This window comes from Microcaecilia unicolor, unplaced genomic scaffold, assembly GCF_901765095.1.
Source record: "Microcaecilia unicolor unplaced genomic scaffold, aMicUni1.1, whole genome shotgun sequence".
NCBI classification, from domain to species: domain Eukaryota; kingdom Metazoa; phylum Chordata; class Amphibia; order Gymnophiona; family Siphonopidae; genus Microcaecilia; species Microcaecilia unicolor.
The window spans coordinates 52,269-79,413 of NW_021962925.1; the positions used below are offsets into that span (position 1 = coordinate 52,269).

At 44.6% G+C, this 27,145-nt stretch overlaps 1 protein-coding gene across 1 annotated transcript in view; it reads right to left on the minus strand.

Annotated features, from left to right (window-relative positions):
- The window catches only part of LOC115458670 (obscurin-like protein 1), a 177,373-nt gene that overhangs the window by 32,041 nt on the left and 118,187 nt on the right, over window positions 1-27,145 (minus strand). The window contains exons 15-20 of the mRNA XM_030188499.1: window positions 24,845-25,120; window positions 20,120-20,395; window positions 19,766-20,032; window positions 13,042-13,311; window positions 11,768-12,034; window positions 11,333-11,599 (exon numbers count right to left, since the gene is read on the minus strand). Of these exons, the coding sequence (XP_030044359.1) occupies window positions 11,333-11,599; window positions 11,768-12,034; window positions 13,042-13,311; window positions 19,766-20,032; window positions 20,120-20,395; window positions 24,845-25,120 (1,623 nt within the window). The remainder of the gene's footprint in view (window positions 1-11,332; window positions 11,600-11,767; window positions 12,035-13,041; window positions 13,312-19,765; window positions 20,033-20,119; window positions 20,396-24,844; window positions 25,121-27,145) is intronic.

Below are 27,145 nucleotides of genomic sequence, written 5' to 3' on the forward strand. Positions count from 1 at the left end.
AAACTTCACTTAAGTATCTTTTAAAAGTTATTAATGGAGCTATCATAGGCTGCTTAGGAAAATTTATAAGTCTGAGTGTATTAGCTCTCTGTGCATTCTCCAACATTTCTATTTTATTCTGTAGGTATTGATTTTCTTTAATTAAGTTAGTTTGCACTTGTTGTGACCTTTGTATTTCTTTCAAATTATTTTCTAGAGATTTGTCCATTGTTTGTATCCGTCCTTCTAGGGCTGGTATTTTATTCAACAATGTCTGTGACTGATCAGACAATGGGGAGAGCTTTTGTACAAATAAAGTTTCCAAATTCTTTAGTGCTCCCCAAATGACATCCAAAGTTATGTTTTCTGGTTTCTCACCAATTGAAAACTTACTTGTTGTATCCATAGGGGTAGGATGTTCCAATTGCCCAGCTTCCCTTGATAGTTGGTCTCCAGTCAAGAGTCTCCCCGCCTGCATTTCCAACACTTCATGTGTTGTTTCTCTCGGCAGCACTTCGTCCAAGTCGGGTCCCGCGCTGAGTCTCCCTTCCACCACTTGGGTACTAGGGATTTCTCGATCCCTGCTCGGCGTGTCTGCCGGCATAGGCGGGGCCAACCGCTGTTCGGGGCTCAACGTTGTTTCTGTCTCCAGGCGGTGAGGTGGCTCTCCTTCCCCCACTCTCTCCGTCAACGGAGCACTCGCTCCCGACATTGCTCCCGGAACAAAAAAACGCTCCAAAGTAGAAAGCGACGACAAAGCAGGAACCGCGGGACCGGTTCTTTGCCTGCCCCTCCTCTTAGGCATGCCGAACAGGAGTTCAGAAGAAAATAGAGGTAAGAGATATGGAGCGTCTTTTCAAAGCTCCCTCTCAGTCGCCATCTTGCCTCTGGATGAGTTAACAATCATTTTAATTAAGTGTGCATTCAGGGATTCTGTGTGAGTTAACACCCATGCTGAAACCTTTTCTGCATTGTTTGGCTAGTAAAACCCATGGTAATCACGTGGAAAATTTTCTGCATCAGGACCCCAGTATCTAAAGATCTTTTGAAAGAAACAGCTCCTATCTGCTGCAAGTGTAATTGATAACTTGAGCCATGGAAAAAATTAAAGTGAATTACTTTATCAGAATAAACCAGTTGAGTCAAGTGACATTCTGACTACAGTGAGTGAAAACCCTGAGAGTGGAAGAGAGAATAAAAAAAGTCAGAAGAATTTGTAATCTAAGTGTGAAAGCCTGGCAAAAATATTGTGCAAACAGACGGGAGGGAGTACTTGTCTGATTTATACAAACTTAGGCTATCAACTTACAGTGGAAAAGTATCTCATTAAAGATTAACACTGAGGAAAGTTTGAAGGAGCAGGAAAATCTAAACCAGATATACCAGAGTATGGTAACAGACAATACCAGAAAGGAAGAACATGGAAAGGACAATCTAATACAGTTACAGAATTTATGGTTCACGATTACCATATGTAGTTCAAAGCAGATAAGAGTAGGAGAACTAGATCAAACATCACAACAAAAATTATAACTAATTCACTGTATTTAAAACATTTCCTAAAACACTAACAACACTAGACAAAGCTTTAATCCCATTTGAGAGATGTGACCAAAAGACTGATGCTTGATACGTATAAATTGTCTGAAATAATTTCCAGTAATGAACACCTTTAGGACTGAGAGATATTAAAAAATGAGAATGTTGTATAAGGTGCATTCTCCCATATACCGGCCTATATATTGTTACCATACGGCTTACATAAGTACATAAGTAATGCCATACTGGGAAAAGACCAAGGGTCCATCGAGCCCAGCATCTTGTCCACGACAGCGGCCAATCCAGGCCAAGGGCACCTGGCAAGCTTCCCAAACGTACAAACATTCTATACATGTTATTCCTGGAATTTTGGATTTTTCCAAGTCCGTTTAGTAGCGGTTTATGGACTTGTCCTTTAGGAAACCGTCCAACCCCTTTTAAAACTCTGCTAAGCTAACCGCCTTCACCACTTTCTCCGGCAACGAATTCCAGAGTTTAATTACACATTGGGTGAAGAAAAATTTTCTCCGATTTGTTTTAAATTTACTACACTGTAGTTTAATCGCATGCCCCCTAGTCCTAGTATTTTTGGAAAGCGTGAACAGACGCTTCACATCCACCTGTTCCACTCCACTCATTATTTTATATACCTCTATCATGTCTCCTCTCAGCCGTCTCTTCTCCAAGCTGAATAGCCCTAGCCTCCTTAATCTTTCTTCATAGGAAAGTCGGCCCATCCCCGCTATCATTTTAGTCGCCCTTCGCTGCACCTTTTCCAATTCTACTATATCTTTCTTGAGATGCAGCGACCAGAATTGAACACAATACTCAAGGTGCGGTCGCACCATGGAGCGATACAACGGCATTATAACATCCTCACACCTGTTTTCCATACCTTTCCTAATAATACCCAACATTCTATTCGCTTTCTTAGCTGCAGCAGCACACTGAGCAGAAGGTTTCAGTGTGTTATTGACGACGACACCCAGATCCCTTTCTTGGTCCATAACTCCTAACGTGGAACCTTGCATGACGTAGCTATAATTCGGGTTCTTTTTTCCCACATGCAGTAGCAAGCCCAATGCAGGCATCCACTTGCTAATCCGGAACTACGCCAGGCTACCGCAGCAGCCCGGTGCTAGCTCCAACTCCCAGCACATTTTTGTAGTTCTGGTGTTTACCCAGTGGGGCAGTTCCATGCGCTGCCCAGTTACCGCCAGTTTAGGGTGGGAGCCCTTACCAAGTGTCCCCCCCCCCCCCAAAAAAAAAAATGGCTGTGTGGCAAGTGGTTCACTTACCACATGGCCATTTCTTAAAAAAAAAAAAAAAAAGACAGCTTTTTACCCACTGCAGTTAAAGGGGGCCTCAGTGTGCATTAAAAACAGGCACTGATGCCAGCACTGCTTACTAAAAGGGGCCCTAAATGAATGAAGAGTACATGTAGGTACATATGGAATTGTTAAAGAGGCCAAATAGTTGGGGGTACCAGTATGATATGCTTTAAATGCTAAAGACAACATTTTAAGTTTCAAACGATATTCCACAGGCAACCAGTGAAGTTTAATAAGAAGTGTGGAAACATGACCTTGTCGTTGAGCATAGCATAGTATCCTTGATTCTGCACTGTTTGCAAGCACTTGAGTTCAGCTTTCGTAATTCCAGAGTAGACTATATTACAATAGTCTAAACGAGATCCTATAAAGGCATGAAAAAGGGTGTGAACAGAATTAAAATCTAAATAATTGCAAACTGATCTTAGTTTCTGCAGGGCCAGAAAACCCGATCTGATCACTGATGAAATTCGCAGAGAAAAAGAAAGGTTTGAGTCTTATTTACGTTCGCCAGTCTTAATTGGGTCAGGATTGGAAAAATGTCAATCCCTGCATCATGATTGGGAATCTTTGTGATGTGGATCACCATTGATGAGTTTGTTGACCTTTCCAGCTAGTTTTGATGGATGCGGACATAATTAGTGATAATGGTCTATGGACTTTTCCTTTAAGAAGCCAGCCAAACCTTTTTAAAACCCCACTAAGCTAACTGCTTTTACCACATTCTCTGGCAATGAATTCCAGAGTTGAATTACACATTGAGTGAAGAAGAAATTTCTCCAATTCATTTTAAATTTACTACTTTGTAGCTTCATTTCGTGCCCCCTAGAACTAGTATGTTTGGAAAGTGTAAACAAGCGATTCATGTCTACCCGTTCCACTCCACTCATTATTTTATAGACATCTATCATATCTCCCTTCAGCCATCTTTTCTCCAAGCGGAAGAGCCCTGGATGCTTCAGCCTTTCCTCATAGGGAGGTTGTCCCATCTCCTTTATCATTTTCTTCACCCTTCTCTGTACCTTTTCTAATTTCACTTTATCTTTTTTGAGATGTAGTGACCAGAACTGAACACAATATTCAAGGTGCGGTTGCACCATGGAGCGATACAAAGGCGTTATAACATCCTCATTTTTGTTTTCCATTCCTTTCCTAATAATACCTAACATTCTAGTTGCTTTCTTAGCCGCCACTGCACACTGAGCAGAGGGTTTTAACGTATCATCAACAATCATGGCTAGATCTCTTTCTTGGTCGGTGACTCCTAATGTGGAACCTTGCTATAATTGGGGTTCCTCTTTCCCACATGAACCACTTTTACACTTGATCACATTAAACGTCATCTGCCATTTGGATGCCCAGTCTCCCAATCTCATAAGGTCCTCTTGTAATTTTTCACAATCCTCTTAGTAACTTTGTGTGATCAGCAAATTTAATTACCTCACTAGTTACTCCCATCTCTAGATCATTTATAAATATGTTAAAAAGCAAATGATGTGTCTTTGCATTACAAATTATCTATGGTATGGCCCCTGACTGTATGCTCCTTTTGATTGACCTCCCTACACATAATTCCATCGCTGGGTCCAGAGAATTCCTAATTCTCCATCATCCTAATTGTAAAAAGATTGTTTACAAAACAGTCCTCTCTGTTGACTTCACCTATCAATGTACTAATTGGTGGAATCTTCTTCCAAGGGTTGTTAGATCGGTACCTGATTACAGTTGCTTTTGGAAATTATTAAAAACTTTTCTTTTCAAAACGTTCCTGCAACAAGATATTGGATGACATGAATAGTGGATCCAAAAAGAAGTCCTCTCACAAATGGTGTTTCCTAAACAAGGTCTTTATTGAAATCAATAAAAACGACCCGACATGAATCGGAAGTCAGGAATAACCACTTTTATGCAAAATGCTGTTTCAAACTTTGTCCTGTACAACTGCTAAGAATTTGATCTTTGTTACACAATGCAACCTTGTAAAATAATTCATAAACTAATTTTTGTAAAGTTTTAAATGGCCATATGATTTACGGAACATTTTTCTTTTATCAAAAGATTTATATTTCAACAATTTTATTGATGGAACATTTCACAGTACATAGTCAGTATCCATATTATACAGGACAATAAATGCGATATCTTAAATACATTTATACAGTTACTACGTGCCATCAAGCGTTTTTATAATTCCCCCCCCCCCCCCCGGAGGTCACGTGATGGTTTGAGGAAGGAAGTCGCGTCTTTCTTCTCTCCGGGGCTCCCCTTCCTTCATTCCCCGAATAACGAGTGAAAATCGAATGAAAACATTCCGAAATTGAACGCACATCTACTGCCTATCAATGGATTCTTTTGTTACAAAGGAGACTCGGGCGTCAGCGCTGTAATCAGGGAAAAAAAGCGCCGAGAAACAGCGTGGATCGGGGGATGCCAAGATGGCGCCCGACCCGATCTCGGACTCCCCTCCGCGATTCCACCCGCTACAAGTACAGCAAATTACAGAAGCGGTGAAAGCGGCTTTACAGCCAGAGCTAACAAAGCTATCTGAACAAATAGCGGGTGTGGAGTCGCTGTTAGGAGAAACAACTAGACGAACGGGGGAACTTGAAGTACGAGTGTCTGAGCTGGAGGACTCGAGCAGGGACAGGGAAACTGCTGTGCAAGACTTACAGAAATTGCTGCGAACTCAAGCAAAACATTTGGACGACCTAGAAAATAGATCTAGGAGGTCTAACCTCCGTCTGATCGGGATCCCGGAATCGGTGTCAGATCGTGCCCTACCTACCCAGTTGGAGAATTGGCTGAAATCCGAGTTCGCGCTCTCGGACAGCGCTGGCCCGCTGTGCCTGGAGAGAGCGCATCGCCTGGGTAGGAAAACCGGAGGAGGCAACAGGCCGAGAGTGGTCATAATTAAGGTACATAACTTCCTGCACAAAGAGGAAATTTTGAGAGGGGCTCGTTCCAAATGGGACTCATTGTCGTTTGATGGAGCAGCTGTAAAAATTTTTCAGGATTACTCTGCGGCCCTGCAAGAGCGTAGGAAGGCGTTCGGCCCAGTGTGCCGCCATTTGGCAGTGAAAAATCAAAGATTTATGTTACTATACCCAGCCCAGCTTAAAGTGCTGGAAGAGGGAGGCTGGAAGATGTACTACTCGCCGGAAGAGGCTCAGGGCCTACTGCGGGAGAATCCTCCCTCTCCCCCTGGACAAAATGGCTGATGGAACTCACAGGAAGAGGGCCAAGGGGGGGCACGTTAATAGGCACAAGTCGCACATGGGCTGTTGGTAAATGGTGCACCCAGTTGACACCTGTTATGTTATACTGTCATTTGAATCAGTTTGTTTGGGGGCTGTTGTATGTTATGCATAAGTTGTAACTTAATGTAAGGAAAGAGGAATGGATGACAAAGGAATGAGTGAGGGGGCGGGGAAGGGGACCCCTGCCATTAACAGACCGGCGCTCTTCTAGTAGATGTTGCGAAAGAAGAGGGCATGGGCAGTTGGGGGGGGAATTTGGGCAGGGGGGAGGGTACGGGAGGGAGGAAGAGGGGGAAGGGGGGGATTACAGAATATCAGAGGATTGAGGGTCATGGATACGTTGCAGGGTTAAGGGTTAAGACAGAGGGAGACTTAGGTGGAGCTGGGCGCCTGGGTTACCCGTACGTTACTATGTATTATACTTATGGAAATTACTCCATTTGTAACGGGGGGGGGGGGGGGGGGGGGTGCCCGGACTAGATTTATAACTTGGAATGTAGGGGGCATAACATCTCCAATTAAGAGGACTAAGATCCTACATGCTTTAAAAAGACACCGTGCCGATGTGGCTTGCATTCAGGAGACGAGATTGTCACAGGAGGAATTACAAAAGTTGAAGCGTGCTTGGGTAGGAGAGGTATTCGGGGCGGAGGCTGAGGGCAAGCGTAGTGGGGTAGCAATCCTAATTCGAAGGGGGGCGGTGGCTAAGGCACAATTGGTGGGTAGTGACCTTGAGGGGAGGTATGTGGTGGTACGTCTCTGGCTCCATCATATTGAATATTTGGTAGTAGCGCTATACGCCCCAAACTAACATGGGAGACCCTTCTATGACCATTTGCTCCAGATGTGTATTCCACATAGATCATTGCCACTGCTTCTAATGGGAGACTTTAACTTAGTAGCCGATCCCACATTAGATAGCTCCTCCTCTGGGAGGGCGACCCGGAGGGACCCAGAATCAAGGATTTTATCTCAATTTATGCAGGCTGTTGAAGTGGTGGATTCTTGGCGAGTCTTACATCCAGGGGAACGGGATTTTACCCACCTTTCGAGGGCACATGGGACTCTCTCCCGATTGGACTATATTTTGGTAGACCGAAGGGTATTCCTATACGTGAGTGCAGTGGAGATTGGCCTGGAGGAAATTTCAGACCATTCTATGGTTTGGCTGGATTTAGAAGATCGAGACCCAGGGATTGGGGGAAGAGGGTGGAGGTTTCCCTCATATTTGGCTAATGACCCAGCGTTTAAACAGCATTTGTTAGAGAGCTGGGGGGAATACTTACGATTTAATGGAAGACACAAGGATGACCCTGGCAGGCAGCGAAGGCGGTCATTCGGGGCGCAGTGATTGCTTTCACGGTGAAACGTGAACGTAGAATTACAGGGGCGATCTTTAATCTAGAACGCAACTTGGGGAGAGCTAGACGCCGGTTTGCTGCGACCCCAACGAATCATAACCGGGAACAGATGAAAATAGCCCAAATAGCTTTAAACTCTCTATTACATGAAAGAGCCTCTAGAGCTTTAGTGATCAGGAAGTTCCGTCTCCAGAGATACGGGAATAAGTCTGGAGCAATGTTAGCAAGGGTGGTTAAGTCCTGGGGTGGACCGAGAGTGATAGTGGCGGTGAAAGATCGGGCAGGGCACATCCAGAATGGGAGGGAGGGAGTGCAACAGGTGTTTCAAAAATTTTACAGTGATTTGTATAAAAAGCAAACCCCCCCATCCTTAGTAACCATAGCAGACTATTTGAGAGAAGCTGGGATGCCAGAATTGACGGCATTGGAAGTGGAGGAACTAAATAGCCCTATCACAGGAAAGGAGTTGCAGGGAATCATTCGGGCACTCCCCTCAAACTCAGCTCCAGGCCCAGACGGGTTCTCTAGCGAATTTTATAAAATTTTAAGTCCGCACTTGGTGGGTCCCCTACATTCATACCTGGAAGAGGTAGTGACTCAGGGACAATTTCCAGTTTATGCTAATGAAGCATTAATAACATTATTGCTTAAGCCAGGGAAACTTGAAAATCAAGCTGGCTCTTACAGACCGATCTCACTAATTAATGTAGATGTAAAAATTCTTGCAAAGTTGTTGGCTAATAGATTGCAGGAATACCTACCTAGGCTTATTGGTCAAGAACAAGTGGGATTTGTCCGTAACAGACATTCAGGAACCAACGTGCGGCGATTGTTATTAGCCCTAGCTCAGACCCAGCGTTCAGGCTGTGAAACGATGTTGGTCAGCCTGGACGCTGAAAAAGCATTTGATAAGGTGGGTTGGGATTATATGTTTGAGGTACTACAACTTGTAGGCGTGAGAGGCTGGGCATTTGGGGCTATCAGATCGCTATATTCTAACCCTAAAGCAGCCGTGCTGATTAATGGAGGCAGAACTCAGCAAATAAATATAGAGAGGGGGACCAGGCAGGGATGCCCCCTGTCCCCACTCCTCTTTGTGCTTTCCATTGAGCCATTGATTAGAAGTATCCAGCGGGGAGAAGGGGTGGCAGGGGTGTCAGTGGGGGGAGACCGGGTAAAGACATTTGCCTTTGCAGATGATTTGTTGATCATATCCACATCCCTGAGTGTGGCCTTACCAGCCCTTTTGGAGGAGATAGAATGATTTAGTGTTATATCAGGGTTTCAAATCAACCGGGAAAAATCGCAAATGATGAGATTACATGATCATTTAGATGGCCCCGGCCCAAAGCATTTTTCACTGCAGAAGGCGGGGACGGAGATGAAGTATTTAGGCATATTAATTCCTAGGACATTAAGCTGTCTGTATGAGGTGAACATTCAAAAGTTGCTGAGGGACACGGCTAGAAAACTGGAGCAGTGGCGGGGTCTTCCTATCTCCCTCTTGGGACGTGTCGCGCTTTACAACATGATGGTTATCCCCTGCTGGTCATATGTGTTCCAAACCCTACCTCTACACTTCACTAATAGGGATGAAAGACGATTGAATGGAATGTTAAGGAAATTCTTGTGGCGGGGAAGGAAACCTAGGTTCCCTTTAGACAAAATGTATGTTCCAAAAGAGTATGGAGGGTTGGGCTTACAAAGTGTGCGACACCTGGCGGTTGCAAATGCTATGAGACGTAACAGACTGGTTCCGTAACTCTACAGACTTCTCAGCCACTGCCATGGAATTGAGCCTATTTGAACCTATTCATTTCAGTAGTTGTCTCCATGGGAGTGGGGGGGCCTCTTCACTGTTGAACATTTCTAATATCCTGCCACAGGCGCAGAAGGCATGGAACTGGATCTGCAGATTACATCACTTTTCGACAAGGGTCACCCCGATGTTACCATTGTGTGGGAACCCTGAATTCCACCCCGGAATGATGTACAATGTTTTCAAACAATGGAGAGAGCGGGGCATAATTTACCTGCAACAGATCTTAACCCGGGAAGGAAAGCTGCAATCGTTTCAGGAATTACAAAAAAGAGGCCTATTTCACCCTAAAGACTACTTTCATTACTGGCAGTTGTTACATTACACGAGGAGCCTACCTTGGGAATCTTTAGCGGAAGATGTACAAGAGGAATTGCCAGTGGCGTTTGCCTTGGGATCGCAACAAAAAGTTCCATTGAGATTCCATCTCCGACATATTAAAGATACAATTGCAGAACCGGATTTTGGCAAATACGAGGAGGCTTGGAGCAGAGACCTGCTAGTAGAAGTTTCATCGGGTTTGCTTAAAGAACATGTGTTAACACTACTTAGAGTGTCTCCCCTAGCGGACCATTGAGAGATACAGTATCGCTTTGCTTTTCGGATGCATATGCCAACCCGACGAGCATTCTATGCAGGGGCCTCTCCAGATGGGATGTGCCCCAAGTGCTATGCTGAAGGGGCGACCTTGGGACATATGTATTGGGCCTGCCCAAAAATTCAGAACTTCTGGTCAAATCTACTTTTAAAGGTTTCTGCTTTGTGGAGAACTAAGTGGTCTGGTTCGCCACTCCTGCTGTTTGGGAATCCCTGCTTAAGAGCTCCAAGGCCGAAAGGTCTTATAAACTTTGTCCGGCGAGCTACTCTGATTGCAAAAAAGTCCATTCTAGCAGCTTGGTTATCACCGGAAGGCCCATCTTTTCAAAGCTGGCGAGTACGGATGGTACAACTATTGCGAACTGAGCGTATGATGATAAAAGAAGGAGACAGGCGTGAGTTTGAAAAATTTTGTTTAAGATGGGGCCCGTTTTTGGACTCTTTGCCCCCAAGAGCGAAAAGCTCCCTGTTGAACATTTGACTGATAGAATAACCCAGAACATTGTCCCATTGACCTATATCTAGAGCTTTGGAAGGGAAGGGGAGGGTAGAGGGGTGGGAATAGGTGATAAAATGTGGACCTGGGGGGGGGATCTCGGGGGGCCATCAGAACACAGGCTCCTTGGGATCTGCTCTCTTGGTTGTTGTTTAGTGCTATAATAGAAGAAGGGGGAGGGGGGATATAAAATTGAAAAACGAATTGATGACAATGGCTTTAGGAACAAATGTGGTAAAAACAATTTTCTGTTTCTTGAGATTGGTATCTAAATGTTTCTTATCTTATTGTATTGGATCTTTTTCATGTTCATCAATAAAAAATTATTGAAACATAATTCCCCCCCCCCCCCCCCCAAGGACCCTTTCCCCAAACCCTTTCCAACCTAACTCACCCCCTAACCCCCCCGAATCCTAACCCCCCCTTCCCCACCATAAGAATCCCATCTCCTCAACAAAGGGAGTCAACCATCACTATCAAAAGATTTATAAGCCAAATTGAACCTGAACTCTGTTTGGGATAATGCGGGATACAAATGTCATTATAAATAAATAAATTTTACAGATACAAGGTGAAAGGCGAAATAATACACAGAACCTTCAACATTGCAGAAATACAGAGAATAATTCCAGTGTACACAGAGCCCATGACACCATAGAGACAGTGAGAAATAAAGAGGCTGCAGTGCAAAGCAATGTTGAAGAGAGACATAGGGAAAAATAATTCCAATAGCCTGCCACATATACTCTACATACCCTGGCTTAGGAGTGAGGTTCATTACTGCTTAAACCTAACTCATTTGGAGACATTGCCCCCCAGAGACATGAGAAATGGAGGAAGGATAATGTCAGTAAAAGCGTAACAGTCAGGGATAATAAGTGATGGGGCAGTAAGGGAATAGGAATAAAGTGAACAGACACCGAATACCACATAATATGCTGCTAAGGACGTACCTCGCACTCTGAGCCTTGCACAGGACCGAATGTTGTCAGCACTGAATATAATTTCTCCAGAGTCTTCTAGTCTGAGTGCTGAGAGCGTCAAACTGTGTAGACAGCCATTGGCACTGACTTTGACCCTGCTGTTTGGTTTGACACGGATACCATCCTTAGTCCACACACCCTCCACACCTGGATGTGATAACTCCAGCTGGAAGGTGACTGTCTCTTTTTCGCACACCTCCATGTCTACCAGTGGTGTTCGCAGCATGACCTTGCGAGCTGGTTCATTATAGATAGAAGAAAAGCAGAAGGAGTATGGAAACACTGGAATCAGATTATCCTTGACATGTACCATACACATACAGTCCCTCCCCCCCTCCAAGAGTGACATTCACAGGTTGGCCTGGCTTGTGCTTTGTAGCCCCTCTCCCTGCAGGAGATACGCACCATCTACACACAGCCTGGCCTGTGTCTTGTCATGCAGACTCTCACAGCGGTAATTCCCCCGGTCAGAGAATGTAACATTGTGAATCGTCAGCATATGTCTTTGGCCGAATGTCTCCAGGGTGTACTTTCCACTTGGTTGGATAACTACTCCCTGTTTCAACCACTGCACCTCGGCTCCCTCCACGCTTACTTCTACCTCCAGAGTCACATCTTGCATTTCTTCTGCTATCACATTCTGTAGTTTCTTCAGAAACATGGCCTGAGCTTCTGCAAAACAGAAAGAGAGAGTGGATAGATATTACCTAATTTATGATACTAGTCTCTATACTAACCACAAACGTTATCCCTATTCTGAACACTAAATCCAATCTCTACTCCTAACCCTGAATTTAACCATAAACTCAAACTTTTTCCTAATTCCATCCCGAACCCAAACCCTACTGCTCATCCCAACACTAAACCCAAACTCTACCCCTAACCTTGACTTCAGCTATGAACTTGAATCTTTTCCTAGTTCCATCCCCAACCCTGCTGCTAATTCCAACACTAAACCCAAACTCTACCCCTATACCCAACTCTGAACTGTATTCTTAAACTTAACCCCCAAACCCAATCCCAGCACTATACCCAATTCCCACCACTAAAACGCAACCTGAGCTATATCCCTAATCCCAGCTCCAGCCTAAACCCTTCCCCTAATCCCAATACCAAACCCACTCTACCCCTAAACCAATCCCAACTCCATCCATTAATCTGAACCATATCCTTAAATTCAAACCCTTACTCCAACCACTACCTCTAAGCCATTTATTATTAAGGTAGCCAACATAAGACTTGAGTTGTCTAGAAGTTATCCCTAATATTATTTCCAGTTTCCATCATAATCGAAAACAGAAAATCCAACTTCTAAACCTAACTGTAACCCTAAAACAAATCCAAAACCCTACAAATAGAAGCAACACTAACATGAAACTCTAAATCTTAAGCCCTATCCCTTATCCCAAATATAGATGGGATAAGTGAGAGTGTGTATGGGGGGGGGGGGGGGGGGTTATGAACACAGTATTTCAATCCCTAAAGTCAGTTTTTGAATCCCACCTGTTCTGAACAAGGAGTAGCTAACTTCACTTCATCTCATGAACCTGAGCTTGATAGTTTGAATGAGTCCTGGTTTGAGTGAGCCTCCCCACCAAATGTAGGGTTATAAGTTCTATTGATCTTCATCTGAAGATGGGGTCACCAACCTTTCTCGTTTGCGTGTTATTCCCACTGACCTTGCACATTCAGTCTGGCTTTGGTGACAACCCCATCAACTACTGCAGTCACAGTGGCCCCATCACTGATCTGGCACTGCCGAATGGTGAGAGAATGACACATGCCATTTCTGTTCACGATGTACTTGGGGTCAGGACTGAATGGAGAGCCATTCAGCAGCCAGCAGACATCAACATCCTCCGGAGATACCACACACTTAAAAGTGGCAGTGTCCCCTTCCAGCACGGTGACATTATGAAGCTCAGAGATAAATTCCACGGCCCTTGCAGCTGAAACAAAAGACTGAGAGTGAGAGAAAAGAAAGGAAGGGAAGGAAAGAAAAGAAAGAGACAAACATACATGGAAGGCGAGGGAAAGAGAAAGAAATAGAAAGACATACATGGAGGGAAGGAAACAGAGAAAGAGACAAACACATGAAGGGAGGGAAAGACAGAAACATTGCACGTGGATGGAGGTGAAAGAGCAAGAAACAGAAACATGCACAAGGAAGGGAGGGAAAAAGAGAAAGAGACAAACACTTTCATGGAGGGAGGAAGAAATCCTATGAGAAAACAATTCAGGAAGAAGTGAATGGCCTGAAAAGGAGGTGAGATAATAGAAAGGTGAGGTGGAGGGGGGGGGGGGGGTGCTTTTCTGCGTGTGGGATCCTGAAATGAGAGAGAATGCTCTATGTGGGGTCTTTCATTGAGAGACAGTTGATGGGAGCAGTTCTTTCTATGTGCAGGTCCTGGGCAGATGTAGAGCTGATGGGGCAGTGCTGTCATTGTCTGGGGTTCTTGGAGAGAGGAGATGGGAGAAGTGCTCTGTATGTGGGAATGTCATATGATGATAGAGCTGTGCTCTCTGGGGTCCTGAGATGGGAGAAGAGTTATGGGAAAAAGAGAAGGTAGTGATCCCAGGACTGGCTTAACAATTGTGTAAACTAGTGGTCACTTTTTGGGGCGACAGCTTCTAGGGAGCAGCAAACAGAAACTGCAGTCAAGCAAAAAAGAAGGTCCAGACAGGTACAGAAATTCAAAAAACCATCAGCATGTACTTTATCCACATGGACGGTGGGCAATTATCAAGTATCTTCTGTTCCCAAGTACATTTATTTATTCATTCTCATTTATATACCACAGTTCTAGAAGGTATTGCACAAAAAGTGTTCAACAACAATAAAAACAAACAGTCTTCCTTCCTCATCACCACTAAGTAAAAGCACACTGAAACAAATTTAAGGCTTTCCTAAACCTAACCAAATCTGTTTTCCTACAAAGCTCAATTAAGAGCGTCTTCCAGAGCTGTAGTCACCTCACTGACAATCCCAATCACGATACCTTGATGGGTTCATCTCCCTGGTCCCCACAATGGAAAACAAATGTTCCATTTAACTGCAGACTTTGAGACAGAACATAAACCTGGACCTTTGCCTGAAGGTTCTCTGGAGCACTATCAGGCTTATTTTCGAAAGAGAAGGGCGCCCATCTTTCAACACAAATCGCAAGATGGGCGCCCTTCTCACAGGGTCACCCAAATCAGCATAATTGAAAGCCAATTTTGGGCGTCCTCAACTGCTTTCCATCGCAGGGGCGTGTCGGAGGCATAGCGAAGGCGGGACTGGGGTGTGCTTAACACATAGGCGTCCTCGACTGATAATGGAAAAAAGAAGGGCATCCATGACGAACACTTGGACGACTTTACCTGCTCCTTTTTTCTTACGATCAAGCCACAAAAATGTGCCCCAAATGACCAGATGACCACCGGAGGGAATCGGGGATGACCTCCTCTTACTCCCCCAGAGGTCACTAACCCCCTCCCACCCTAAAAAAAATTTTTTTTAAATATTTTTCCAGCTTCTATGCCAGCCTCAAATATCATACTCAGCTCCATGACAGCAGTATGCAGGTCCCTGGAGCAGTTTTAGTGGGTACTGCAGTGCACTTCAGGCAGGCGGACCCAGGCCCACCCCCCCCTACCTGTTACACTTGTGGTGGTAAATGTGAGCCCTTCAAAACCCACCACAAATCCACTGTACCCACATGTAGGTGCCCCCCCATCACCCATAAGGGCTATGGTAGTTGTGTACAGTTGTGGGGAGTGGGTTTGGGGGGGCTCAGTACACAAGGTAAGGGAGCTATGCACCTGGGAGCTTTTTCTGAAGTCCACTGCAGTGCCCCCTAGGGTGCCCAGTTGGTGTCCTAGCATGTGAGGGGGACTAGTGCACTAGGAATGCTGGCTCCTCCCATGACCAAAGGGCTTGGATTTGGTCGTTTCTGAGATGGACGTCCTCGGTTTCCATTATCGCCGAAAATCGGGGACGACCATCTCTAAGGTCAACCTAAATTTCACAATTTGGGAGTCCCCAACCATATTATCGAAACAAAAGATGGATGCCCATCTTGTTTCGATAATACGGGTTTCCCCGCCCCTTCGCTGGGATGTTCTGTGAGGACGTCCTCAGGAAAACATGGCCGCCCCTTTTGATTATCCCCCTCCACGCATCCACACCTTAAAAAGCAACATCAAGATCTTATAAAGCTTCAAAACTGAACAACCAGCCAGCGAAGGTGAAACGATCAAACTTGCCAAGCCTTCAAATAACCCTGCCGTGGTGTAGACACTGAAAATCTTTTTTTAGAAAGACTTAAAATAATCTATACATGATAAAGCTAAACTGCACATCACTGATACCAAATTACCTTGGCTAAAAACAGCTGCAGCTGGCGAATCATTCACACAAGGTGGCAAGAGAACATGGGGGTAATGTTAAATTCGGGATGTACTGCGTTTTTAAAACACAGGCAGACGCAGGTTTTTCTATACCTGGATATTCAGTGCCGGTCCATACCCAAATACTGGCACTGAATATCTGGCATTCGGTGGCTGCTGGAAGCTGTCCGGGTCCGCAGTGGTATCCGGACAGCTATTTCTTTGACCTAACTGGCCTGATTCTTGATCTGATTACCAGTGCTGAATATTAACAGTACCCAAAGAACTTCTATCCCCACCTTACTTCTGCCCTCTGACTGCCCCTGCAGTACCCGGACAGTGCGGAGGTGGTCAGAAATGATATCATTGTCCAGGCCTGGTGAACACTAGTTATCTAGGTAGCAAATGATGTTACCTGGATAAGTACATAGAAACCCCAGTGAATCAATATAGGATTTCAACCCCAAATGCGAGTCTATCCAAATACCAAGGTTATGACCCACACTCTCGGCACTCCCACCAAAAGAGGCAGCCACTGGCTGTCTACAACTGAGCCACAAAAACTCAGACCTCTCAATAGGGTTCAGTTCCTTGTGACTCTGGCCAATTCACTAAACCCTCCACTGCCCCAAGTATGTACCCGTATATAATATATAAACCACAATGAATGTAACCACAGAAAGGCCCATCCCCTTTCCCTTGCCACATTGAACCTGCAAAAGGTGGGAAAATGTGGGATACAAATGTAACTAATAATAATAATAATTTATTCAACTTTGACCATAAATCAGGAAAAAAGCCCTAAACCAAAGACATTCTCAACTTAACTATGTCATGCACAGCTGCACTCCCCCCTTTTTTTTTTTGTTACATTTGTACCCCGCGCTTTCCCACTCATAGCAGGTTCAATGCGGCTTACATATTATATACAGGAACTTATTTGTACCTGGGGCAATGGAGGGTTAAATGATTTGCCCAGAGTCACAAGGAGCTGCCCGTGCCTGAAACTAGTACCTGAACATCATCAGCATACACATAAAAACACAACCCCACACAGCATGCATCTGATGACAAAGTGGAGCCAAATACAGAAGCTGGACAAATCACTTATGTCTCCATTGTCCCAGGTAGAAAGATTGTGGGTAAGTACCTGTAGATAGTATATGTAAGCTGCTTTGGAGGTATATCAAATGCATAACTCAGACCCATTTCAAATTAGGAGTCAAACACAGAACCTTGTTCCGTGCTGGAGAACTGCAACCACTGTGAAGGCTCCATCAAGAAAACACATAGAAATACTTTTAAAACAAATAGGAGGAAATATTTTTTTTCACTCAAAGAATAGTTAAGCTCTGGAGGAAAGGTCCGTCATTTGTTATTAATATGGACATGGGAGAAGCCACTGCTTGCCCTGGGATTGGAAGCATGGAATGGTGCCACCAGTTGGGTTTTTGCCAGGTACCTGGATTGGCTACTGTTGGAGGCAGGATACTGGGCTAGATGGACCATTGGGCTGACCCCTTATATTCTTATGTACCGTGTCCCTTATGCCTACCTGACCTAGTGCCCACAGCGACAGTTGACAGTATCAAAAAAACGTCATTGTGCTATGCTGCTGATGAAAACCGGACTGATTACTATGTAATACTCTGTGGTTTATAAAAACTCAATAATTGAGCAGCTATCGCTTTCTCACTGATCTTTCCTAAGGAAGGCAGATTTGAAATTGTCCAGAAATTTCCCGCCGTTCCTGGATCACCAAAGGCTTTCTTAAGAGTCAGTCAATCACTGTATCTTTTAAATCCATCTTGTAATTCTAACCCAAGGGCCTAAATGATAATCCTTCAATGAAACAAGCAACCCTGTAGTAAAAAGACTCAGAAGATATGGATCATTGCTCCGGGAAGAATGCATACATAAGACATCAGAATGGTCAATAGGAAGCTCTTGAAGCTGTACTAGACCTCTGGACCAATGGACATTCGAAGTCAGGGCAATCACATCAACCCAACAGAGCAATGTCTAGGGATCTAGGACTTCAAAACTGCCAGATTCTTTATGATATTTCTTTTCTAAAAAATAAAATTGCTTGAAATAACAACACTGTAATCCTCAGTGCTAACTTTGCTCAGTGCCATCAAAAATCTGACAATTTTGCCATCCATGACCCAGGTGGATTGTGCTGCCCTTTACTGGACCCCAGGAATAGCTGGTACATGCTGGGGGAATTCTGGGAGGGCTGGCAAGACCTATCATTTATTAAGAAAAGATTGGGGTGGGGGGATCCAGGCAGACCCAACATATTTTAAAAAGGATCGGGGGGGGGGGGGGGGGGAGTCCGTGGAGCTTCTCTTCCTAAAGGTGTTGGGAAGTGAGGGAGGGAGGGAGGGGTGTTGATCCAGGAGGATGCACAACTTCTTTTAAAGGGATTTGAGGGTGGGGAGCTATTTTGTTAGTGACATCTATGTCCTTGCACTGCTGAAGCCAGGAAAGCACAAATATTCCCAACTAAAGCAATGCAAATACATTTACTACGCAATTCACCTACACACAGAAGCCCTGCTGCCCAGGGAAACTGGCAGTAAATTTCCCCGAGTAAAGTAGTGAACAAAGGTACAGTGTTACCAGGGATCTTAGATCAGGGATTCTAATCCCAGTCCTTCGGGCACAACTAGCCAGTTAGATTTTCAGGATAGCCACAAGGATTGTGGATACGATAGATTTTCTTGCAAAAGAGTCAGTGGATGCAAATCTACTACTTATCATTTATATAAGTATTGAGCCTGAAATGAGTGGGAAAGCGCGGGGTACAAATGATAAGTAGTAGTAGTAGTAATAAATAAATAAATATATATATATATATAGCGCTACTAGACGTACGCAGCGCTGTACACTTGAACATGAAAAGACAGTCTAGGTCATACACATTCCTTGTGGATATCCTGAAAATCTGACTGGCTAGGTGAACCCTGAGACTTAGATTGTAAATTCTCTGATACAGAACTGCTTTTTATTCCTGAATGTCTACCTCACCTTGAACTTGGATTTGGAAAGATGAAGAATTAAATGTAAACTCCAGTGTCTGCAAGCTGACCACAGCCACTGTAAATGACTCTTCCCTCAGGACCGTGTTGAAATAATCTCATTCTCACATCTACATCTAGTTGTTTTCTCCATTTTGCAAGCGCCTGGTCCTCCATCAGCCAGCCCAGCTTTTAGACAGAGACCCAGTAATTGTGCACCTTGGGCCCGATATTCAGACCACGGGAGGTAGCCGGGCTGCCTCCCATGATCAGCACTGAGATTGGATATTCAATGCAGGGCCATTTCCGGAGACCGGCACTGAATATCCGGGTGTATTTTGGCTGCTTTAAATTTAACCGGCAAAGCCAATATTCAGAACTGGCTGGTTAACTTTAAACTGGCCAAAGATATACCCTGCTATGTTGGTGGCCATATTTGGCTGCCCAACTTAGCGCGTTGAATGTCGGTGGGTAGCTAATAATATCTCATGATATAACCAGCGATATTCAGAGAGAGATAGCCGGCTATCTCCCACTGAATATCGCCGGTTAGCTGGTTAACTACCATTTAACCGGCCAGGAGCCATTCCTGGCCGGTTAAATGGTTTTAAACATCAGCCGGCCTGTGTCTGGATTGAAACTTCTGCAGTATCTCCAGCCTCAGACAACCAATGAAGTAGAAGTTCGCCTGGGAATCATGCCCAGATCTTGCAAATGACAGCACACTGCACGGCAACTGAGCTGGCCCATGAGTTGCCTTAATTAAATTCATGTTCATCTAGATCCCAGACCGGCTCATGATATTTATTTTTTTGTCTGAAACATTGTTTCCTCCCTCTTCTGTTTTCAGGACTTTGTCTACCTTGAAAATGGTTCTCCTTAAGTTTCTGAAATCTGTATTAGAGGAGAATGGACCACAGCAGGGTTCACAATCCGAGTCTAACAGATCCAGAGAAGGAGATGGTTAGACTGGTCACTAATGCCACTGAGGACTGTTCCCCATACTCACTCTCCACAGTCAGTGTAGCCAATGTCTTATCATCCTTAGATTCACAGGAGTACTCGCCCGCATCTGCCATATCCACATGGAGAATGGTGAGGGAACGCTCCCGGCCCTCAGCTTTAATAACATGTCTTCTGCTAGGCTGGATGAGACGCCCGTCCTTCATCCACATTACATCACCCCGCATCTTACACAGCTCACACTGGAAAACAACGCTTTTGTCCCTTTGTGCAGTCAGGTCATACAGACCTCGTGTGAATACCACCGGCAGTTCTGGGTGAAGAGAGAAACACCAAAAGAGGGTTACTCAGGCGCTAGACACAGAGAGGCAAAGAGGATTACAGGAAATGTTCTTCTCACCTTTCACTCGTACATCAAACTGCATCTGATCACCCTTGCAGAGGCAGGTGTAGAGGCCAGAGTCTTCTCTCTCAATGCTGCTCACCACCAGGCTGTTCATGCAGCCCTCCTGCCTCATTTCATACTTCTGTCCAGCGGCCAAAGCCTGCTGATGTCGATACCAGGTAACCGCAGCAAACTGCTTTGACACCACAGACACCAGCACAGCACTACTGCCTTCCAGCGCCAAAATGTCCTCCACTGTGTCCTGCTTATTTACAAATTTCACTGGACCCTCTGGAGAGAAAGGACAGGATTTTAAGTGAGGGGAGGAAAAGAGGCTACAGTACTTTTTGAAGAAGGTTTTATGTGTTTTTATTGTTATTCTGGAAGATGCAGAAAATAATAAGCAGGAGAAATGATGATGTGAAGATTTCAACTTGCAGGCAGGCCTGGATTTAGGCCATTTTCAAAGGGAAAGCCTGCACAGGGTCAAAGCAGGCTCCTCTTTTGTGGGTAGTTTAGAAAGACACATTGGGGAGCACTTCTACATCATGTGGTTCGTGCCAAAGTGAACACCTGTTTTTTACACACATAACCCATGAGGTAGTTCTAAACGTGATGGACGTAACCAGATATTCAATGCCAGGAGCATGTCCCAGCAGTTAATATCCGGAATTAGTTCAGCCCGTGGCTGGAAGTGGTTTACCAGCTGCTTTCTGCCACGGGCTAAATATTAACCCCAATATTGCAAATCAGTTTTTGACATTTTTCTTGAAGGAGGTTAGTTTGCTTTTCAGGTTGTGTTTTGGTAGTAGAGTTGGTTTATTGTTCTTCAATTTAATGTGTACTTTGTACACAGGGAGTATGAAAGGACTGGAGATACCTGAGAGTGGGCTGATAAAACTCCTAAGGGTAAATGGAAGGGAATTGATATACTGCCTTTTGTGGTTTTGCAACTACATTCAAAATGGTTTACATAAATATACAGGTACTTATTTGTATCTGGGGCAATGGTGGGTTAAGTGACTTCTCCAGGAACTGATGTGGGAATCAAACTCAGTTCCCCAGGATCAAAGTCCGCCACACTAACCACTAGGCTACTCCTCTACAGAGGAAAGAACTCACATCCGAGGAGACTAAGGATGACAACGGTAGTGGGTATGTAAATTCAGTGTGAATTCCCCTACTTGGACATTTGAGGTTTTAATGATTTATTTTATTAACATAGTGAATACTAGATCCGTGATTGGGTGGTGTTTTTATCAACAAACTTTATATTTATTTAACATGATGTTAAATGTTTCAGCAAAGAAAAATGTTTATTTAGATCAGGTTGTTCCAGACCTATCAAATCAGAATAATAATTGTGTTGCACTTTTTTTTTCGGTTTTATAGTGAGTAGAAAAGCTTTTCCATTGCTTTCAGATTGATTCACTCCCCGATCTCTGCCAGCAATTCCGTTCCATTGCTTTCACATTTTTAGAAAACCAAGAATTTCCAACTACTCTAGGTTGACGCTTATCGCAACATGGTGTCAGAGAATCAAGAACTGAGAAAAGACAACTTGACCAGGAGTTTATTAAACTCTCAGGATCCAGATGTCCATGTACTGGGAACATCCAGCACAGACACACAATTACGAACGGGGAAAACAAGGGATATGTATGGCTGTAAGCAGGGGCGTAGCCACGGGTGGGCCTGGATGGGCCTAGGCCCACCCAGTTTGGGTTCAGGCCCTCCCAGCAGCGGAGCGGAGGGAGCAGGCAGCGCTGATCCTGCATCTGCCTCCTTCTCTCTGACAGCAGTGCTTCCCAGACGCTGCCTCCCGCCGCCACGATCGCACGATCTACCTCCTCCCTCTGTCTCACTCTCAACAGCAGCGGTAGCGTCGAGATTCAAACACGCTGCCTCCTGCTTCTAACCCGGAAGCGTCTCCTCTGCTCTCTCTGCAATTTTGAGGGGAGGTGCACAGGTGGACGGGGGGGGGGGGGGGGGGGGGCCCGCAGAGGTGGACCAGGGAGAGAGCCTGTTGTTAAACATTTACCAGCACACCACTGTCTAGTGCCCACCCATCCAACCTGTTGGCCCACCCAAAAATTGACTTCTGGCTACGCCACTGGCTGTAAGGCAGCATAGGAACATTTCTCTTATAGAATGGTCACACAAATGTCCATGTAGAGTTGAATGGTAGCCTAAGGGTTAGGAGAAGTGGGTTGGGAATTAGGGGACCCAGGTTCAAATCCCACTTCAGTAGTTTGTAATTTATTTTTTTAATTGTAAGCAATCCAGGAACAGCAAAATGCCCACTGTACACCACTTCAATAGCCTTCATGTACAATAGGTATTTTCCTGTCCCTGGAGGGTTCACAATTATTAAGAGCATGAGAAAGCTGGAGTTGAATTTGAACCCAGATCTCTTGGGTCTCAGTCCACTTCACTAACAATTGGGCTACTTCTCAGGCCTGTATGTTAAGAATGTCCATAATACCTGAAGCTGTCATAGAGCCTGGTTTCACGTTCGGGGGAGAGGAAGGGAAACAGGGGATTAAGGAGGTGTTGTACCTTAATCCCTCCAGTAGATAGCTGCTCTATTAGAGCATCTTTCTGTAACCTGGACTTGACAAGTACCAGGTCTAAAGATGGATGTCCATCTTGTTAGACATGGACGTCTCTTTCCTTCTGTGATCGGGAGTTGGACGTCCATATTTTGGGCCCTCCCTAGCCCCATCCAAAACATACTCAGAGCATGCCCCCTTGCCATATGGATAGACGTCCATATCCTGCCTTTGTCAAACTGGGATTTGGATGTCTAAGTGCCAGTACAAAACAAGAATAGAGCTTCTAAAATAACCATCTAAACCACTCCAGTTGAATCCACAGTTAGGTGGCTAGATCCTTTCTAATATCTACCTCCATTTAAATGCCATTATAAATTAATTAAATTATGAAAAAGAGAGAAGCACAAGAAATGACACCAACATTGCAGTGATATAGATCCTGCTGTAAATGTCTCAGGCTCACATTGCTGGTAACGCTCTTCAGTCTTCTCTGGTGCCTTGTGCAACAAAGAAATTTAAAAGATGCCAAACCTGTTAGGATATCACAAAACTAGAAAGGTCCGACAGGGAATGAACAATACCACACGGATCCTGTTTCATATATATGCCCTCCAAGTTGCACTGTTTGCTGTTGTCAGAATGTTGAAAATTTAGAAAGGTAGCCAAAAGAATTGAACAGGTTGAAGGCTATCCAGATTCAGTCAAAAGGCTCTAATAGCTTGGGATCACCCAGAGATCCTGAGGGTTTAGATACAGAGAGACAGCGCACTGGCACAATTCCAGATGTAAATATAAGCGCACTCATAGCATTGAGCTTTAGGGAGTTCAGCGGGAGGGGGAGGAGGAAGAGGTGCCAGTTGCCCAGCTCCGAGCTAGAGGGTAAGGCAAGCCTGCTTTCCTGCCGAGATCCGTAGGTCCTAAGCCTGCAAGTCTTTGTCCCCTTTAGCGGAATCATATTGAACTTGTATAGGGCATATTATTGTGTTAAATCCAGACTGGAAATTTGAGGGGGATGGGGATGTTTTGACTTGTGCTTCTTTTATTCTTCATATGGTTTTCTTATTTTTTGAGTAGGGAGAGGAGTATGACTTGATGTATGTTTTCTAGAAGTGACGGGAAAATGAGCTTCTCCTGCCTCAGACACCCTAATGCCAACTCTAAGCTGGTGTAGGGTTTGTAGTGGTATGGATGCTCTTCTTCCCTGCGCTGTTCTTTGAACATCATGGGGAATAGAAGATGACCCCCATTTATATTTTCTTGCATACATTAGCATACCATTTGCATTGTCCCTTCCCGAGGTGAGGGCCTCCAAACATACTGCACAGGTAAATGTGGACACTAGTCCAGTGGTAATGACCTCTGAGCATCGGGGTCTTAGGGTGAGTTTTTTAAGGATATTGAAGGCCTTGGGGCTACCCAGGATTCATCTGAGGGCTCTGAAAGATACCTTTTTTATGCCCTCCCGCGGGAGGTGGTGGAAATGAAAACGGTAACGGAATTCAAACATGCGTGGGATAAGCATAAAGGAATCCTGTGCCGAAGGAATGGATCCTCAGGAGTTTAGTCAAGATCGGGAGGCGGGGCTGGTGGTTGGGAGGCAGGGATAGTGCTGGGCAGACTTATACGGTCTGTGCCAGAGCCGGTGGTGGGAGGCGGGGCTGGTGGTTGGGAGGCGGGGATAGTGCTGGGCAGACTTATACGGTCTGTGCCAGAGCCGGTGGTGGGAAGCGGGGCTGGTGGTTGGGAGACGGGGACAGTGCTGGGCAGACTTATACGGTCTGTGCCAGAGCCGGTGGTTGGGAGGCGGGGCTGGTGGTTGGGAGGCGGGGATAGTGCTGGGCAGACTTATACGGTCTGTGCCCTGAAGAGCACAGGTACAAATCAAAGTAGGGTATACACAGAAAGTAGCAAATATGAGTTATCTTGTTGGGCAGACTGGATGGACCGTGCAGGTCTTTTTCTGCCGTCATCTACTATGTTACTATGTAAGACTCAGGACTACCTAGAGTTCTTCAGACATTCAACAGAGTTGGGGTTGCCCAAATTTCCTCAGAGGGTCCTGAAGGGCTTGGGGCTACGCAAGGTCCCTCAGAAAGTTTTGATCGACAGCAATAAGCAAGAACTATTTAAGGTACCAGGTCCTTCTTGGATTTAGTTTAGTTTAATCATATGTCTAGCACCTTACCATTCACCTGGACAGAGAAATGGAGCTCATCACCAGTGGTTGTGCAGGTATAGGTACCACTGTCCATGATCTCGGCCTGCTCAATGGTGAGAAGACGAATCGAACCTTCGTTGCTAATCTGAACCTTTGAACCAGAGCTCAGTTGTTGGCAGTTCCTCAGCCACTGAACAGGGGCTGTCGGCTCAGAGACCTTCACAGTCAGGGTTACTTTCTCCCCTTGAAGCACTGCTATAGTGTTCTGAATATCTTCCTTATTCAAAATCTGAACTGGAGGCTCTGAATAAAAAGATAAAAATGGTTGATTTAGGAGAGGATGCATGAAACGACCTCCAAGGTGAGGTAGTGGAAGCAAAAACAGCAACAGACTTCAGGAAAGCCAGGGATTAGTAGAAGAACAAAGATGGGGATATGGTGGTCTCTGCAGTATTATAATGAACTGTTATCTGGATCTCACTTACCATTTTACACTTAAGGCCAGATTCAGTTAATGATGCCTAAAATGTAGGTATCTTGAAATGACACAAAACAACATTTAAGCACATACTGAGATGCTCCCACTCAAATAAATCAAAAATTAGCATACTGAGTCAGACCAATGGTCATCCATCTAGCCATAGGCGCCCGGTATAAGAGGCTTGGAGAGCCTAAGCCTCCCCCCTGCTGCATCAGAATGGATCAACTGTGGAGTCCAGCTGCTCTGAGGGGATTAAATTGTTGATTTACCTCCATCTTCACAGCAGGAGCTGCAGTGAAAGCCCTCTAGCAGTTGTAGAAATTGGTTTATGGTTTGTTTACCTTACTGCTGGGAATGGAGGGGGGGTTGGCTGGAGGTGTCCTGGGTTGCCAGGGAGATATTTAAGGAGGATGACTTCCTGACCTGCACTGAGGACAGATAGCAGCAGAACGGATACTGGGCCAGCATGATCAGAAAAAGTCACCAGACAGCAAAGGTAGAAAAGATCATTTTATTTTCATTATAGTGTTTGGAATATGTCCACTTTGAGAATCAGGTGCTCAACATTAAAAGTTTATATTTATTTATTTACTTATTTATGGCATTTTATCCCACATTAAACATGAATTAGGGTGTTTTGTGGCTCTACATGAGAATTGTGATGATATGATCCCTTGTTTCATATAGTTGACGGTCTGCATTTTCCGTATGGGTGGTATATTGGTGTATTAGGTCTGCCCAGTGTAATATTTATGGTACAGTAAGGTTCTGAGTGTGTTTTTGGACAAAGTTGTGCATAGTGTTTTGCAGTTGAGCGATTGTGGTTAGAATATGTCTTGAGCAACCACTTTATTCATTGACATATGATACATATCTAATATCTAAATTTAATAAAAGGTATTAATTGTGACTTTTTTATTTATTTATTTTTTCTGTGTGTTATCAGACAATTATGGATTTAAACTCCACCCCTGGCCCCACCCCTAACCCCGCCCCCTTTAGCCTCCCCAAACAGTTGGGCCACCGACCGCCTATGCATCTAGCCCAGTATCCTGCTTCCAGCACTGGCCAATCCAGGTCACAAGTACCTGGCAGAAACCCAAATAGTAGCAACAGTCCATGCTACCTATCCCAGGGTAAGCAGTGGCTTCCCCTATGTCCATCTTAATAACAGACTATGGACTTGTCCAAACCTTTTTGAAACCCAGATACGATAATTGCCATTACTACATGCTCCGGCAAAGAGTTCCAGAGCTTAACTATTCATTGAGTGACAAAATATTTCCTCCTATTAAAAGTATTTCCATGTAATTTCATTGAGTGTCCCCTGGTTTTGGGCTTTTACCCATTCTACCCCACTCAGGATTTTATAAATATCAATCATATCCCTCCTCAGCCATCACTTTTCCAAGCTGAAGAGCCTTAACCTCTTTAGTCTTTCCTCATATGGGAGAAGTTCCATTTCCTTTTTAATCTTGGTCATTCTTCTTTGAAACCTTTTCTAATTCTGCTGTATCTTTTTTGAAATACAGCGACCAGAATTGAACGCGATACTAAAGGTGAGGTTGTACCATGGAGCAATATAGATATTTATTTATTTATTTATTGCATTTGTATCCCACATTTTCCCACCTCTTTGCAGGCTCAATGTGGCTTACAATACATCATGGATAGTGGAAATATAATAGAAAAATAGGCATTTAGTGTTACAGAAAATTTTTGGTAACGTGATAATGATAAGACATGATAGTAGTATGACAAGATATGGAGTGGAGGAGTGGCCTAGTGGTTAGAGCACCGGTCTGGTTGAAATCCCACTGCTGCTCCTTGTGATCTTGGGCAAGTCA